Source organism: Pipra filicauda, unplaced genomic scaffold (assembly GCF_003945595.2).
Source record: "Pipra filicauda isolate LSUMZ 115617 unplaced genomic scaffold, ASM394559v2 scaffold154_size2910363_pilon, whole genome shotgun sequence".
Lineage (NCBI taxonomy): Eukaryota > Metazoa > Chordata > Aves > Passeriformes > Pipridae > Pipra > Pipra filicauda.
Genome location: NW_024104040.1, coordinates 2,202,113 through 2,218,962, shown reverse-complemented (window position 1 = coordinate 2,218,962; position 16,850 = coordinate 2,202,113). Strand labels below are relative to the sequence as shown.

General features: G+C 36.8%; 1 protein-coding gene across 1 annotated transcript in view; it reads left to right on the top strand.

Annotated features, from left to right (window-relative positions):
• The window catches only part of RYR2 (ryanodine receptor 2), a 390,151-nt gene that overhangs the window by 83,106 nt on the left and 290,195 nt on the right, over window positions 1-16,850 (top strand). The window contains exon 2 of the mRNA XM_039379059.1: window positions 15,879-15,998. Within this exon, the coding sequence (XP_039234993.1) occupies window positions 15,879-15,998 (120 nt within the window). The remainder of the gene's footprint in view (window positions 1-15,878; window positions 15,999-16,850) is intronic.

Here is a 16,850-nt window from a genome sequence, read left to right as displayed (position 1 = left end):
AAAGCTTCTCTAAATTTCTTTACATTTGATGCCTTGAGCTCCTGCGAGTTAGTTTTCATACTACCACTTCTGTAGTCTTCTGTAGAAGGTAAAAGTTTCTCTCTTGACTCTTGACCATTGGACGAGCTCCTATATAAAAATATAAATATAAACATGGTAAGGCTGGGATTCATCTCACCTATACTGAGACACCCGAATGTTGGTCACCCCAGCCTAAGCTGATTATTGCAGAGTCCAAGGAGCGGAGCAGATACCTACAGGGGGCGGTTTGTTACGGCTGTCTTAAATCCCAGTTTCACAAGGTATCTTGCTGTCTTGAAAACTAATCTACCATCTGCTGTAAAGGGAGCTGAGGCTGAGTAGCTGTAAATGACAGAGGTCTAAACAGACTTAAGTGAATAAATTTTAGGTGCTTTAAGTGTGGTGCATCCTAGTCTAAGTGGTTTGCAGGAGCTCAGTTAGCTGAATGGACTCAGTAGAGCCAAAATGGACTCAGTAGAGCTTAGCCTCTTTGGTATACAGATGGTTGTCAGCATAGCTTTGCTGCCGTACATACTTGTTTAATTAAACACTAAAATTATTGAATTTGGAGGACAAGCATTGAAATAGAATTGTGTCCCAAAATGAATTTACACACATGTACTGTGTTTGGGGCAATGTGAAAAATTCTGTGGGATTGTGGATTATGCCTTTAACAGTAAATGTTAAGCATCAGTGTACATGCATGAAGGAATAGAAGTGGTAATGACAAGTGATATTCTCTGTAATAAGTAGACAAGTTAATATATTGAATTGTGTGACTTAGACATATCTTACGTTGTTTTAAATTTTAAAGATATTAGAATACAGCTCTTTAGTCATGTAACATATGCAGAAAAACAGAAAAAAAATGCCCAGCATTAAAAACTCCAGCCTTGATTTCTTCTTGGTGATGCCAAGAGGCAAAATTGTTCAACAATGGCAGAACAGGAAGTTCTGCCTGAACATGAGGAAGAACTTCTTTGCAGTGAGGATGACAGAGTACTGGAAGAAGTTGCTGGGAGAGTTTGTAAAGTCTCCCTCACTGGAGATATTCAATAACTGTCTGGACAAAATCCTGTGCAATGTACTCTAGGATGACCTGGCTTGAGCAGGGAGGTTGGACCAGATGACTCAGTGTGTCCCCTTCCAGCCTTACCCATTCTGGAATTCTAGGATTTTCTTTGGCTCAGATGAAACCATTATACTGAATCCATTTCCTGGTTAAAATGTTCTTTTCCTTTTCTCAGACTTCTCTGATTTACAGTTAATGTAATAGTGTGATTTTTAGCAACGGTGGCACTTGATAAAGAACAGCCTGTGAAAAACAGTCTATACATAGAGCTTCATGCTGGAAATAAAAATGTTAATTTTTGTATCTTCTTTAGTTACAATTCTGACAGATTTCTGGGAGGCCTTCTAATATCAGATGCAGCTCATATGATAACATGATACTTTTTACTGTCTCAGTACTCTCAAAGTACAGTGGAAGCAATGACAGAATTTCTTACTGTAAATAAGAATGGGGAAAATGGAGTTCATCATATGATAATTAAATCAGTATTTAAGAATTTTTATTTTTAGGTGTGATTAACCTGTGTTTCGAGATGTGGGTTTTTTTTGGAAAATGTAGGATTTTCAAAATATAATACAGAACCATTAATTCCACTATATAAACAAACATGGCAAGAATTTGTTGATATTTGGTTTTTTTGCCCTTTCTCTTAATTGGGAGTAGAGTGAAGCATACCTTTTATCCCATGTCATGTAAAATATATATATCTATATCTGGAAGAACAAGAAATGAGTATACAAATATGAATTTGTGATTTATAGTGTTTGAGTTTGTGCTTGTGCATAATTTTGTGTGTTGAAACATTTGCTGGGGAAAGTTAGAGTTCAAGCAGTTGAAACATACTTGTGCTTTTCAATATTCTTGGTGATAATTTTCCATTTCACTGGCTCATGTACAATAGCTGGTGGGTTTGTTCAGGGGAATAAACAGGAAATAAAAATCGGACTGTCTCTGTTGCAACATGTACGTAAGCCTGAAAGATATTTTTGCACCTGCTTAATAACATATTTTTGGGATTCACAGTTCGCTGCAGCCTTCTGTCATTGCACGTGATTAAAATGTGTGATATCTGCTGGCTTGAGAACCTAATGATAGAAAACCATTTTCCTGTGTATCTGAAAATCCTTAATTTTCATAAGTTAGCAGTATCCAGTGTGCTGGTTGAGTCTCACAGGTTTTCCTTGAACTGTTCAACTCCACAGGAAGACTGTGAAGGACTCAAGATAAATGATTAAAAAATTGAGTGCCCTGAAGACTGGAGTAAAGAGAAATTCTTTTAGGAATCCATAAATTTTTACTATTTCAAAATATAGGATTAGCACAGAATGCATGAGGATCTGCTTACTATTCTGCTGTTGCCTGCACAGTCTAATAACCAAATCTTCTACTTCAGGGTGCTTTGATTTCTTATGCAGAATTTGTCAATCCAACGTATGCTACTGTTGCACTGAATCTTTCAATCTTTTTATACTAATATTATTTTTCAGTCTATGAAAAAAAAAGCAAGTGGAATGGCAGAGCAATTGTTACAACATTTACAGCATATTCTTCTCTGGAGGAGGCATTCTGTGATACCGTCAAGTATTGATTTTGTAGTAGCAGTTTGCAGCACTTGGTAAAGTACAGAGGAATATCCCATGCTCACTAAAATCTGTGGATATGTGGCTGCTTGATGACCTAAATTCTGCGGCAGAAATCTTATCTTTGACAGACCCTACATGTCAGCTTTGGTGCAAAATACAAAATTCAGTGTTTTGTATATTCTGTTTGAGGGGGAAATAATGCAGTCAGGATAAGAACTGTTCAGGTGTTTTGATTTTCAAGGCATTGATGCTTCAGATGTGTCTGTATTTCAGGATGCCACAGATTTGGTCCCCCCATCCCATCCCCTATTCTGCAGTGGCTTAGGAGTTGCAAAGAAGTAGTGTCAGAAACAACAAGTATAAAGGCCAGCTAGAGCATTTGACTCCTGGAAAAATAATTTAGGATTATTTTACCATCTTGCCTACACATCTAGTTGCTACCGTGTAGCATCTTTCCTACTACAATTAGGAAAGACCTCTGTCATTTTACACCCCCTATACATGTGGGTTTTTTTAAAGTATATGAAGTAAACAAGACACCGGTAGTTTAGGGACTACTTCTGGGGGCAGGTAAGCAAGGTATGTAATGATGTTTCAAATAAAATGAAGATTTGTTAGTTAATGGAATTATATTTTTCCTAGGACATAGCGGGGCAATTTCATGGATTATGTAACAATGGTTTGAAACAGAATTTAAAAATAAAACCCTATATTTTTTTCAAGTTTTCTTTTATCATAAAAGTTAGGTAAAAGTAGAACTGGCAAGTTAAATAAAATGCACAATTACTATTGTCTAGAACATCTTTCTCATGGTTCCCTAAAAATAGGACTCCTATGGCTTAACTACTGTGATTCTAAATTGACAAGAATTCTCTGTACAATCTGTGGTTCCTGACTTGAGGAATGTTTTCCTCATAAAACTTTTCTTGTAAAGTTGAGTTCTATTACTAGGACTCAAAATGCCTGATGATAAATATATGACCCTCTCAGCCCTCCCTGGATTAGCTGAGGCTTAACATCCTTGGGTATCCCAGTGCTGTTACCTTGACTGGCAGCTGGTAGTAAAGGTAGAACATCCTCCCTCAAAAATAGAAATTCTTTGAAATTATTTTCTTTTTGTCATACAATGTGCATATAAACTGTAACATGCTAGTGGTTTATTTGTAAATGAGATCAAGATCAGGCTGCCTCTGTTTGGCATTTTGTCTTTCTTGTATTTACATTCCTGCATATGTGGAAAGGGCCACGAAGAGTTCTTACTACTGCTCAATGTGGCCAAGTATGTGCACAATTAGAACTGAGGTAGATGAGGTATCAGAGAGTCTTTTAAAACTGAAGAAGGATGTCTAAATTTTTTTCTTTGTAAAGATCGTTACTTGTTAGTCCAACTGCTCCACTGCAGCTGTTCACTCAGAGCGCTCAGTTTCTTGAAGTATGGCTCCCTTTACCTGTCATGAGATGCTAGTCTCAATCTCAGTTGGCACAATGTGGGTGCAGAAGCAGGTCAGTAAAGGGTGGGAACTCCTGCCCTCAGGCGGGCTGTGGCTCTGCTGTATTCTGTGACTTGAATCGCCTTGTTTGCTCTCAGGACATCACTGCTTCTGTAGCTCTCTCTAGCAGACAAGCTCTCATGAATGTGGAGCTGTTGGCATCCCTTAAGGGAGTGCTTGCGCTCACTAAACAGAGAGGACAAAGGAAGGTAACTAACATGTCTAGTGAGGCTCATGCTGAGGCCTTTTCGAGGGTTATTTTGGTGGCCAGTGAGGAGACCTGAGAACAGGAGTAGGTGAGAAAGGAGGGTGGAGAGGCATTGGACATGTCTGGGGATAGTGTGATGGTGTCAGGGCTGGAAGATGGAATGCAAACATGGGAACATAGGACAGGTAATGCAAGGCTGAAAGTAGGAGATGCAGTCAGTGTAACAAAGACTGTAAGGGGAAGAGGAAAAGAGAGTGTGAAGAGTTGTGGGGGATTGGAAGAACAGATCTTCATAGGAGTGGTGGGTTAGAAAATGAAGGAATAACAGAGAGTACACTTGAGAGGATGAATTTTCCAAGAAATGTCTGGAAATCCAGAGGCAAATGCCATGGATTTTTTTTCAGAAATAGATGGGTAAGAAATTAAAAACCGAATGCATAAAAGCTGTTTCAGTGGTGGTCTGTACCTGGTATCCTCCTACTATATGTAGCTCTGACTCGAATCACTGGGAGTAATCAAAATCCCTGATCATTTCTCTTTCAATGTATCAGTCTCCATTTATCCTGATGCTTCTTTTTATCTTCTTTACTTGTTGAAGAGTAGTTAGTTTCCAATATTATGATTTTTAAAAAATATGATTATAGTTCGAACCTGATGATAATTCTGCTAAGCAAGGGAAAAATATCTCAGCTGCAGGCCACAGACAGCCTGTTGAACCAAGTACCCAACCTATTAATTGTTGCCTGTTCCCAGGGCCCTGCAGGTAAGGCCAACAAACAGACTTCCAGCTGCTTTATTGTATTTTATATTTTTTCCTAGCTTTTTCTTTTGAATCTTTTTTTAGAGTCTAAACAAATACAGCCAGTAAGGTGTGGGAAAAGGGCTTAAGCACAGGGGAATAACTTGACAAATGAGAGATCTGGGAATTAAATCCATCTGCTACTTCTCTCAATTTAGTGTTCTTCCTCTCAGCTGCACTGTCCCTAGAAAATGTAGTTATTTCCTGATGTCTAGGCATTGTAGTTGTTTAGATATAAAGTTTGCAGTGTAGTGTTTTAAGACTGCTGCAGTCTTTATTTTCTACATTCATGTTTTGAGAAATAGGTACGTTGGGGCAGGTTAAGAAAAGATAAATGTTGAACAGCAACTCTCTTTGGAGACAATGGGGTAGCTTGGATACTGGTCCCTTTTTTGGAGGCACAACCAACATCTGTGAGAAACTTAAAAGCTCTTTTATGCTTACTTATTTAGTACAGATGCCTAACAACTGAGTTTTCAGTGTTATGATTGCTTGGGGTTTCGTAATATGATTCAGCTCCAGCTGTATGATGCCCCTTTTGTAGCATTTAAGCTCGGTAGAGATTAAATGTTTGGTAATAGCCCTTTTGGAGTTGTTCATGGGAAGGTACCACAATCTGTCTTAATGATTTTATTAATGGTCTTCATAAAAGAATAGATCATAAATCAAAGATACTCAGAGGAGAAGTCGTGAACAACAGTCTGAGAGAAGTTTTCAAAATGAAATTAGTCTAAAAAGAATTTGAAAAGGCAGTAGACTTCTAAATGAAACAAGAAGGCATCTTATGGGAAATGTGTGAAGTGAAAGGGTTAATCTCATAACTTGGAGCAGGTTCAGAATGAAAGCAGGGAGAAATATTGACAAGGGATTATATGGCTGAAACAGATGAAAATTGGAATGAATCTTTAACCTTGCTCCAAAAATAAACACAGTGATAGGTGAGTCTTTGGGGATTGGAGAGGAAAGGTTCCATGATTGACTGGGCAACTGCAAAATATCAGTTCAGCAGAGCACTGAATTAGAATAATTCAAGAAACACTGCTGAAAAAAGATGAAGGGAAGAGAAAATGATCTGGGATTGAATGCGCATACTCAAGCAGATGGTCATATTACTGACTTAGCTGTCTAAGACTTCTCACAAGATCCAAGACTGAGAGCTGGTGAACTTTTTCTCATGTGTTCTTGCATGAAAAGGATGTTGTAGAGGGGGGAATTTCTTAGCCTTAGTTGGAGTGAGAGGACCGTGTCCATGAGAGAGGCATGTTGTTAGAGCCTTCTTGCTCTGGAACCTGTTAGTAGGGTAGGGGGAATACATGGAAACGAATATGTTTGTTCAGTTTGAGTCTCAGTATTTTGTGACCTTGAACAAATTATTTGTTTTAACATGCAGCTCTGTTTTCCGGTTGAGATTAATGAAATCTTTCTCTGAAAAGTGTTATAAAACTAAAACCCTTCAGTGATTTTTTTCAGATAAAGCATTTTCAGATACTGGTGAGAGTCTGAATTATTAACTGTGAATGCTGTGGGGTTATAAAATCCTTGACGGCTTTTACAATCAGCTTGCTACCTTCCTGACTCAGACAATACATATAATCTTATGTTTGCCTGCAGAATCTTGTGGACACCTTTTCTAGCACCCTCTCACCTCTGTCTTTACTGCTACTGTTATTCACACCAGCAAAATCAAATATAGCATAGAGATCTCCCATGCTGTAATCACACCTTTGATTGCAGGAGGCATAGCCTGAAACTAGTGAGTGTAATGCAATAGATTATTATCAAACTCCTAAAATAGGTGGAATTACATCAGAGATAAATTTGAAATACTGAGGCTGTTAAGAAGCTGAAATCAGCTCACCAGCTGTTTTGTGCTTAATTTGATATTCATACTTTATTGCAGATGTTTTCCACTAGTCCTCTATCAGCTGTGTCAGATGCAGAGTTAGCTAGTACTAACTATGGTAACAGACAAATGAATTTATTATTAGACATGGACAGCTGAACTCGGTGTTTTTTTAGGGTTGTAGGACCACAAAACCTAATTGGTGAGAAATAATAAAATGAACCATCTGAATTGGAATATATGTTCATTTGCAGACACATTTTTAGTAAAACTCAAGAGCATACTAGCACATGCACATACACAAGGCCATTGAATGCTGAAAGCAAATTTGACACAGTTTCATGATGACTCGGTGAAATAATGAGCGAGAAGAGGAAGCTTTTATACTACACGTAGATAGTACATCTGTTTTCACTGGTGTGTGCGTGTTGATATCACTAGTAAATAGTTTATTTGAGGAGGTGGTTAGTATGTGCAATTGAAGGCTACAGACACCTACAATATCCCTGCTGTGCCCAGCCAGACCAAATGCAGTAGTACCTTTGTTTCTCCATGGAGCACTTCTCAGAGCACAGGAGGTGCAGTTGTTACCTGAGTGTGCTGGAGCTGCGCATTCAGTTTGTTCATTGCCTTCTGATCACGTGCTTCATTTTCCTCGGGTGGCTGTGAAGTGCATAGACTGGGATGTGCACTGTGTCTGAGACACTCTACAGTGTTGCAGTGTGAGTCCTAGATAAACTCTGCTGTGCCATATAGCATCACACTATTCAAGTGGTATGTAACAAGTTTTGTTTCCCTTGTGTACTTAGTGATTTTTTTCTGACAGACTCTTTGTATGATTGTTCTTTAGTGAAGACTTTCTCTGACAAGTGCAGAATATGAATCTATGTGACTCAAGATCTTTTTTTTTCAGGTTTTTTTGTTTTGGTTTGGTTTTTTTTGTTTGGTTTGGTTTGGTTTTTTCGCTGCCGCATGTCTGTAGTACTGCAGATTGCCATGACATTGCTGCAGTCTTGCAAATTATTTTGACGACTAAGTTAGAGCTTTTTGGGGAAGGAGGAGGAGGTAACGTGGTTATTGTACTAGCAGCCTACTTTATAGTACTGTATTGAGAACTAGCAGCTAGTCTGGTCCTTTGGAATTCCATCTGTTCTGCATGGGGTTTTCTTTCTCAAAGGATAATTCCATTGGAATAAGGTTGAATTCTTATGAAATGACTCCTCCTACAGGATAGAACTGAAACATGTACAATTTAATGTGTTCAGACCAGAAAAGTCAACTCTCTTCTTTTCATCCTAAGAGAAGTTCAGCTGTACATAAATCCCCCTGACAGAGGTTTTCATGAGCAATTTTTGTAGTCTTATAAAGATGAAACTCCTAAACTGGTCTGTGACAATGCTTTGCTATCTTCAGAAAACTTTTCCTGAGCTGTCTAATACTTTTCTTAATGCAATGAGGAGTGGTATTACCTGTTCTCTGTTCCATGTTTTACTGACAAAAATATTATTGTTACCAAGTTTCCCTACAATCTAAGCAGACTGCATCCCAGCAGTTTTACTGGATCTTTCCTATTTTTCTATAGGTATCATCAGTCTCATTGCTCTTTAGCCTTTCCCTATTGGAAACAAAGGTTCAAAATGGCCATTTTGCTTCAGCTGAAGCCTTACCGGTGTTGATTGTAAAGTTGAAGGATCACTGCTCTTGTGGTCCTGTACACTTTCCTGATTAACACAGCTTTTTGGCTTCCATGCATCTCCCTGGTGGTGTTGACACTTGATGAACATTTGATTCAATGTAACCAGCAAATCCTTCTCTACAGCATGGTTATCTTTTCATTGCTTTTTACCCTGTGACCCTACCTAATGGATGTGTTCTAAGGATGTTTGCAGTTCCTTATAGATTGGTCACCCTTAAAAGAGTCGGAGCACTAATTCCCAGTGACCAAGTACATTACTATTATTATTTTACTATTAACTATTGCAATGATCATCTACTACTAAGAAAGTAGTGGAGTTGTGGTTCAAGCTCAGATGCAGTAATCAGAAGTTTGCATCCTTTTCTTACCGCTGTCACAGTCTTCCTCTGCGTTCAGATGTCAGAAGCCACTACCCTAACAGGGTGATATTACAAAATAGAGTTTGGTAGTTTGTTGAAGACTAAACTTTTGTCAATCAGACAAAACTAGAATTAGTAGTTAAGTAATGCTACGCTCTGAGTGTTTGTTCTATTGCGGTCTTCTATGAAATTGTTGAAAAGCTATTTAATCACTGTAGATCATAGTTCTTGCATGTGATGTACATGATTTTTCATAAATCTTGTGCGTCAAGGCTTCTGTTTGTTGTTAGCAGGGATTTGGAGAAGGAAAAACACGATCTTAGTTTATTACTTGATTTCTCTGTTGTAGCTTTTTACCTTCTTCCAAAGCATAGAAGAAAAGAGCTCTGGGGTAACTAGTAGTAGAGTTTGTATCAAGATTTAAAGTGCCATTTGGTGTGTTTTATTCAGATACCTAGTATAAAAAAAAGTCACATTTGATTTTTTTTTTTTTTGGCTGGTCAGATCACTAGGGTCATCTTGGGGGATTGATTTGTAGGCTCTATTATCCTGTCAGCATGTGGTTGCCCATAATTATGCGAGTCTTGTACTTGATGACTCACTGGACTTAAAGACTTTAATTTTACACTGTACTCTAGTGCTTATCCCAACAAAGCAAATGGAAGTTGAAGTGAAGTTTGTAAGTCAGGAAATACTCTACAGTTTCCTTAGGCAGAAAGGAGTTTGTACTGGCTGAATTTCTATTTGTAAAACTGCAAAGTAGATTAAAGTATGTGTGGCACCTCTTCTCATTGCAGAGTTCGGTTGCACGGTTGAACAGTAAATGGGATGCAGTGAAGCAGAACTGTGCATATGCGGAGTTTGAGGAACCTATTAAAGATTGAGATATTAAATTAAAGTCTGTGCTGTGATCCTGATTTATACCATATGGACGTTGAGAGAACATTCTACTAACTGCAGTATTTGTCATATAAAACAGCAATAGAAGTGAGTTTGAATGTACAAGCATAACTTACCAAGTTTAACCTTTGAATGCTGAATTTTGCAAATGTGACATTCTCTCTTCTGTATACAGTTTCAGCATTGGTATATTGTCATGTTGGAGTAGAAACACAGAGTCAGCATTACATCTTTAAGGGAGATAATTATAATTATATAATGGGTCAGATTACAAAGAGCATGGCAAATTATTTAAATTCATAATAGCTCATGTATTATTTGCTCCATTCTCTGCAAAGAAATAAAATATAAAGTACAAAATTTTAAATCAATGAAAATACTTGGAAAAGTTGACTGTTTTTGTCCTGAAATGAAAGAAAATGCAGATGTCAAGGTCATGACATGAGGAGTTAAGAACCTTGGGCTGAAGTACACAGAGTGCTTCTAAATAAATGTATTACTTGTATTGCATTGCTGCTTTATTTATCATCAGCTTTTTGTGTAGAAATTTGTAGGAAAATATATTTTGCATTCTCAAAAATGCAAAAAAATAAGAATTATTCATTCTTTGCTATCCTTTGATTCCCCACTAAACCATACCAGATATGAATGAATTCAGAAGCTTTAGAAGTATGTGTAATGATTAAAAGTTTAAGGTACTACAAAGAGCAGAATAAAAGCCAAATAAAATAAAACACAATGAATATTTAAAAAACCCCCAACAATCAAACAAACCACCAAATATCAGGTTTTCAGAAAAATGCCACAATGGAAATATTTCACCCTCAAAATCCTAGATATGTCCATATTGAAGAGGTGCTAACAGCTATAGCACTGTAGATGATGCCTACCACTGGCAATTCAGCCAGCCAGTTGTAGTCCTTTAACAGAATTAACATTGAGAAGGTTGAGGATTAGTCAAAACTGACTTTACATGGGAGGTATCAGTTTTCAGGGTTTAATAGGACAGAGTAACACTGTCTATTACAAGGAAATATATGTGTGCATATATGTGTGAACAATACAACAAAAACATATATACATATATAAAAACATATATAAATATGTGTTTTAGTTGTAACTTGAAATTGCTGTACTTGGAAAAATATACATGGCCAAAACATTCATGTTGGAACATAACATGCCCACAGCTTTACACGAGAAATTTATCTTTTTTTTTTGACTAGGTAATATATAGTTCATATCGTCTTAGGAGATTTGAATGGATTTCATAGATAAGTCAAATAATCACTGTAAATCAAAGTAAGTGCTATTAAGGAGATTTGAGAACTTGCTGTTTTAATATTGCACCTTGGCAGCAAACCCATGCGCTTCTCTCATCAATGTGGTCTTCTAGAATGCAGTTCTGTGGATACAGTTTGCCAGTTTACGGCTATTACTGGCAGTATTTTTGTTTTAGGAGTAATTTTTAACTGTCCTTGCTTCTCAAAATCGGATGTTTAAAAAATAAGTAAGGCTTTGTGACATAGATAACATCTATCTGAATTTTTCAGAATGCTTCTCAAAGAATCAGAATTCATACAGTAGTGTGCTTATCAAAAGCTTGTGCTGTTTGAGTCAGTGCAGATATCTGACATGATACAAAGCAGAATATCTTTTTGCTAGGAAATACTCTATCTTTAAGACTATGAATTGATATACTGGCTGAAACGTAAGGATTTATCAAGATTAGTGGATTACTCCAAGATGGTACTTGGGCATAATAGAACACTGTATATGGCTGGTTATGGTAGCTTTAGCTGCAAGTTCGTTTCATAGAATCATAGAATGTTAAGAGGTTGGAATGGACCTAGTTCCAACCCCCACACCATGGCTGGGACACCTCCCATTAGGCCAGGTTTCTCAAGGCGTTATCCAACCTGACTTTGAACACTGCTGGGGTTGGGGCCTGTTCCAGTGTCTAACCACCCTCACAGCAAAAAATTTCTTTCTGATATCTAACCTAAATTTTCCCTATTTCAATTTGTACCCATTACTCCTTGTCCTATCACTCCAGCTTCCCTTTAGGCCCCCTTTAGGTACTGGAAGGTTGCTATGGAGTCTCCATGCTACCTGCTCTTCTCCAGGTTGCAAGTTAGAGGCACTTTTACTTGCAATGAATACAGATACACGTGAGACTGTGCTCCGTTGTTGTTACAGTGACTTACATTTCCTTGTACATTTGATAATACGCTGCGGCACCACCGTGTGCACAGCATTTGTGTGATTATTGGCACCTACTTTCCCTTGCTCTCTTGATCCCTTTTTTTGTGTACCAAACCCTGGAAAAATAGAAGACAAAGGAACATCTTTGGACTTACTAATGAAGGCTGTTATGATGATAATGAATTGGGATGGAAATAGTAGAATTTTCCAGTTTTCATGGAGGAAACTGGGAGATATTTATCAAAGTGATGATTATGCAGCAAAACAAGAGTAGCAGAAATATCTGTGAGTGGAAAAGTCTGCAGGGATTTTAGGTCTGTGCTACTACCCTCTCTTCCAAATTGTGCTGGAGCTTCTTCAAGACTGTGCTATATTTTGTATAATCTTTATCTGTTGTGTTGTTTCGAATATGAACTTTAAATCAACCTCTGTTGTTGGTTAAGGCATAATATAGATACTGGCATTTTTATTCATATTTAAGTGAGATCAAGTATGTACTAAGCTTGTTTAATTGAACATCGCTGAGGCACACTATTGTTTATTAACACATGTATTACCTTGATGATTTACAAAGACCTACAACTGTGTTGTAAAGGGCTAGTTTCTTCTTTTGGCTATGCGCTTTATATTGTCGATGCAGCAATGCACAAACGAGAACTTCTACATGTTTGTCCAAGAGTTTACATATTCCAGGTGGATCAGAAGTTCCTACAAGTGATTACATTTTGGTATTAAACATCTGTGCTTGTAGTTGGGTTCTTGAACAGCCAAATTTTTGTCTGTGTTCAGTTTACTGTGATCTTAAATAACTCAACATTTCCAGATATGTTTAAAAGGCACTTATATTCTTGTCAGCCCCCTTGTGTTGCCTCTACCCCTGAATTTTCAGTCATGTGTTAGGAGAGTTGATGATCTAAAATCTCTTCTGCATAACGTATGGATGTGAAAATGCTCAGAAGGTAATAGGAGAAAATGAAGCAGTTTGAGACATCCCATAATTCAAGGATTAAGAATATCTGAAGGATATTTTTCTTTAATGGACATTTAATATGATGTACATTGTAGCGTTCTTCGTACAAGAGCAAAGCGACCTTCAGTGAAGGTCTCTTTAGTGGTGTGACTTAAAATACGAAGATTACCCATTTTTAGCTCTCCTGTTGCTTGAGCTGGGTATCATTTGCTGATTTGAAAACAGGTTTATAAAGACACTGCTGAGATGCTTACCCACTTAACCAGTCAGCTCTAAAGAAATATAATGGAATAATGTGACTTAATATAATTCTGCAACACAATCAAATTGAATATCTGTGGGAATCTTCTGAACACATAGTCAGCAAATATTGGAAGACTGAATTGAGGGCAGGGTCTATATTAGATTCTTGTCTAATCATGTGCACAGAAATGCAAAGTATCTTAGAACTGTGTGTGTGTAACCTTATCTGTAATAACCTTTCACTTGATCTGACAATGGCATCATGTCTTTCTTAACCTTACGTGCCAATTTGATCAACACCATCTTGACTAGAACAGTAAGTTCCTCAACACTGTGACTCTGTGGCCTGAATTAAGACAATATTTATTGTAACCATCTCCATACAAAGCAGAAAATGTAGCAAAACAGAGTAGAAATGTGGTTCGTTGTTTTAATGAACATGTCCTGCCAACCTAGAAATTAACTTTTGAAAAGGGCATGGGAAGGTGATTGATTTTCGTGAATTAGTAAGTATTTATTAAGAAAATATCTTTATTTGTGAGCTAAGTATGTAACAAAATAATCTGTGTACTCCGTACACTGTACAGAAAAAGAAGGAGAAAATATTTGCAAAATGAATTGAGAAAGTTTATGTGCCAGGAAATTTAACAGTTGCATTATTCCTGTTCTTAATCTTCCAATAGGCAGCATCTGCATTATACATGTATGCTTAGTAATTCAGCTTAATTGGTTTGCAGGGAAGGATACAATGCATTAGATCATTAACTAAAATTAGGTATGTCAGGGACTTGCCCCAAACCAACTTATATTTTTGCTGCTGTCAGCATAGAATCATTTTTGTAGATGGGCTATGTAGAACACTTGTCAGATGTTTTCTAAAATCCTGGCATAGAATGGTAGAATATGGGGCAGTATAAAACCAAGTTGTTGGTTTATATCAGTAGAAAGTAGCCTTACTATGTTGTCTGCCTCTGGCTGTGGAGGTAGGATGTTAGAATCTTCTCTAGTGACTGTTTTTGGAAACAACTGTAGCACAATGTATGATGGAGACCAGGTTACTGGAGTTTTCATTCTGCTGGTGTAGTTATTTCAGGAAGAAGGGCTAGGAAGAGAAAGAGGAAGGAGAATGTGTTTATATAGCTGCAGTCTAACATCACTATTTTTAACCTGAAAAGAAACTTTTATTTGAATCAAGTTTAATTAAGATTAGGAAATACTAATTTAGTGCTTTAAAAAATAGACACAAACAACCAACTCCCCCTCCCCCAAATGCTCTGGGTTTTAATAAATGATACTACTTTTACAATGAGTACACAGCAAAGCTCTTAGGTCTGTATACATGGTCTTCTAGATCCTTGATTTTGGCCTTCCGGGATTTTATTTTGCTAACTACAATTTTACATTATGAACTTCACATATAACATATGCATGTATTACATTTTCTGAATTTAATGCCTGATTGGAAGCTGTTATTACTTTTTGCCTCTACAATTGACTGTGGATTGCAGCATGGGCACTGTTGCTGCTATACAAGGAAAATTGGTTTACCCACACTTAACTTTGCTACATGGGGACAATTAAAAAAGGGTAACAGGAATTAATTTTTTCAAGTGTCTGATTAAACCGTATGTAAGCTCCTACTCTTTTCAGAATTAAATATGCTTTAATTTAGTCTAGTTTAATTATTTGATTAAAGTAAATTAAACCAAACTAGCTTAATTCAGGATAGGTGTTTATAGGTAGCTTCAAATTACTCAGTTAAATTTAAAGCCAGGCATTTGTTTAATTTGATGAACTTTTCTGAATGTCGCTATATAGCAAGCTGCCTATAAGAACAACTTTTTTTAGTAAACATGTCTGCCTTAATGCATGATTTTTTGTAGTCTCATTCTCTTCTGCTTCCAGTTGCATGATTCTTCCAGTAGTTTTATTGTTGTGTTACATCTTATTTACAGCGTTAAATATGACCCCCCATAATCATTCCTGTGAAATTTGTTATTGGAAACCCATAAATGAATGGGCAGAATGCACAGGGTGATGCTGTTTTTTTTTCCAATTCTAAACCAGAAAATCTTTCTAGTAAATAGACTCATTGCAACAAAATTTTCTTTCTTTAACTTGAACCATATTTCTTCAAAGGGATTCTCCAGCTCATGGTTGTGTTGTCTCGAAGAACTGCCTGTTTTTTGAGGCTTGTTGAGAAGATCGCCTTTAACTATATTACTATAAGAAATTAGTTCTGTAAAATTGGTAGATAATACAGACTGAATTTTATTACAAAGACAGACAAAAGTATATATGCAATTATTATAAGTATTTCAATTAATTTGCTGACATTCACAACTCAGAATAAGAATGATGCTGAGATTTGATTCTGCTTGTGTTCAGGTTTGTGCACTTAGCAAAGATTTTCTAAATGCTTCCACAAACCTTATTGGTTCAGAAGTATAACCCTTGTTCTCTTTTTGTCTGGTGTTTTTTTTTGGTAGGATGATGAAGTGGTTCTGCAGTGCACTGCAACTGTTCAAAAGGAGCAACAGAAATTGTGTCTTGCTGCAGAAGGATTTGGCAACAGGCTTTGCTTTTTGGAATCCACATCAAATTCTAAGGTACTGCTGAGTGTTTTAATTGTCATGCATGAAGCAAGGATAGTTATAACATTGCTTGCTTTGATGTGATACACACAAGTCTATCAAGGAGTATGGACAAATAAAATTTATCAATAATATAAGAAATGTTTAATCCCCTTTCAAAGTTTAATTGTTCCTTTGTCATGGCCCTTTGACTGGACTCTAATGCTGTGCTTTTTGTTTTGGGTTCACTTTAAAACTAATTAGCTGCTGAAGTCCATCTCAGTAATACTCGTTATTTTGCTTGTCCAAACTCAGTTGTAGTGAACCACAGAGCAACTTCTGTGTACTGCACTTCAAAGATGAGTTTGATTACTCTGATTTTAGCTCCACAGGAAAGAGAGCAATTGTTTTATTTGTGGTTAGTTTTTATTCTGGGGTATTTACATGGAGATTATTATTTTAAGACCTAATTCCCTAACAGGGCATAGTGCAATTTCAGAATTATCTCATCTAAACAGTTTGTTATCTAAGCCTCCTCTAACTCTGCTATGTATGCAGTAGATAGAGTAGTTTGAAAAAAAAAACTTTGCTATTTATTGCAAAGTAGGGATTTTGTTTCACAATCATATATGCTCAAATGTTTTGAAGACACAAATAGGCCTTCTGAGGGCAGAACTGATTTTGTGACCAAATGGATAATGGATATACTTGGACATTTTATCCATAGAAAGGGAGGAATGTTGCTTAATGTATTTTTCTTCAGTTAAAATATAAATATGTGATGAGAAAATATAAAAAGGGTAAAGCATCTGGAAAGACATTGAGAAAGACTTAGAACAAAAAATGATGTTTTTTATCTTGCCAGCTTCCATAACATCACTTTAATTC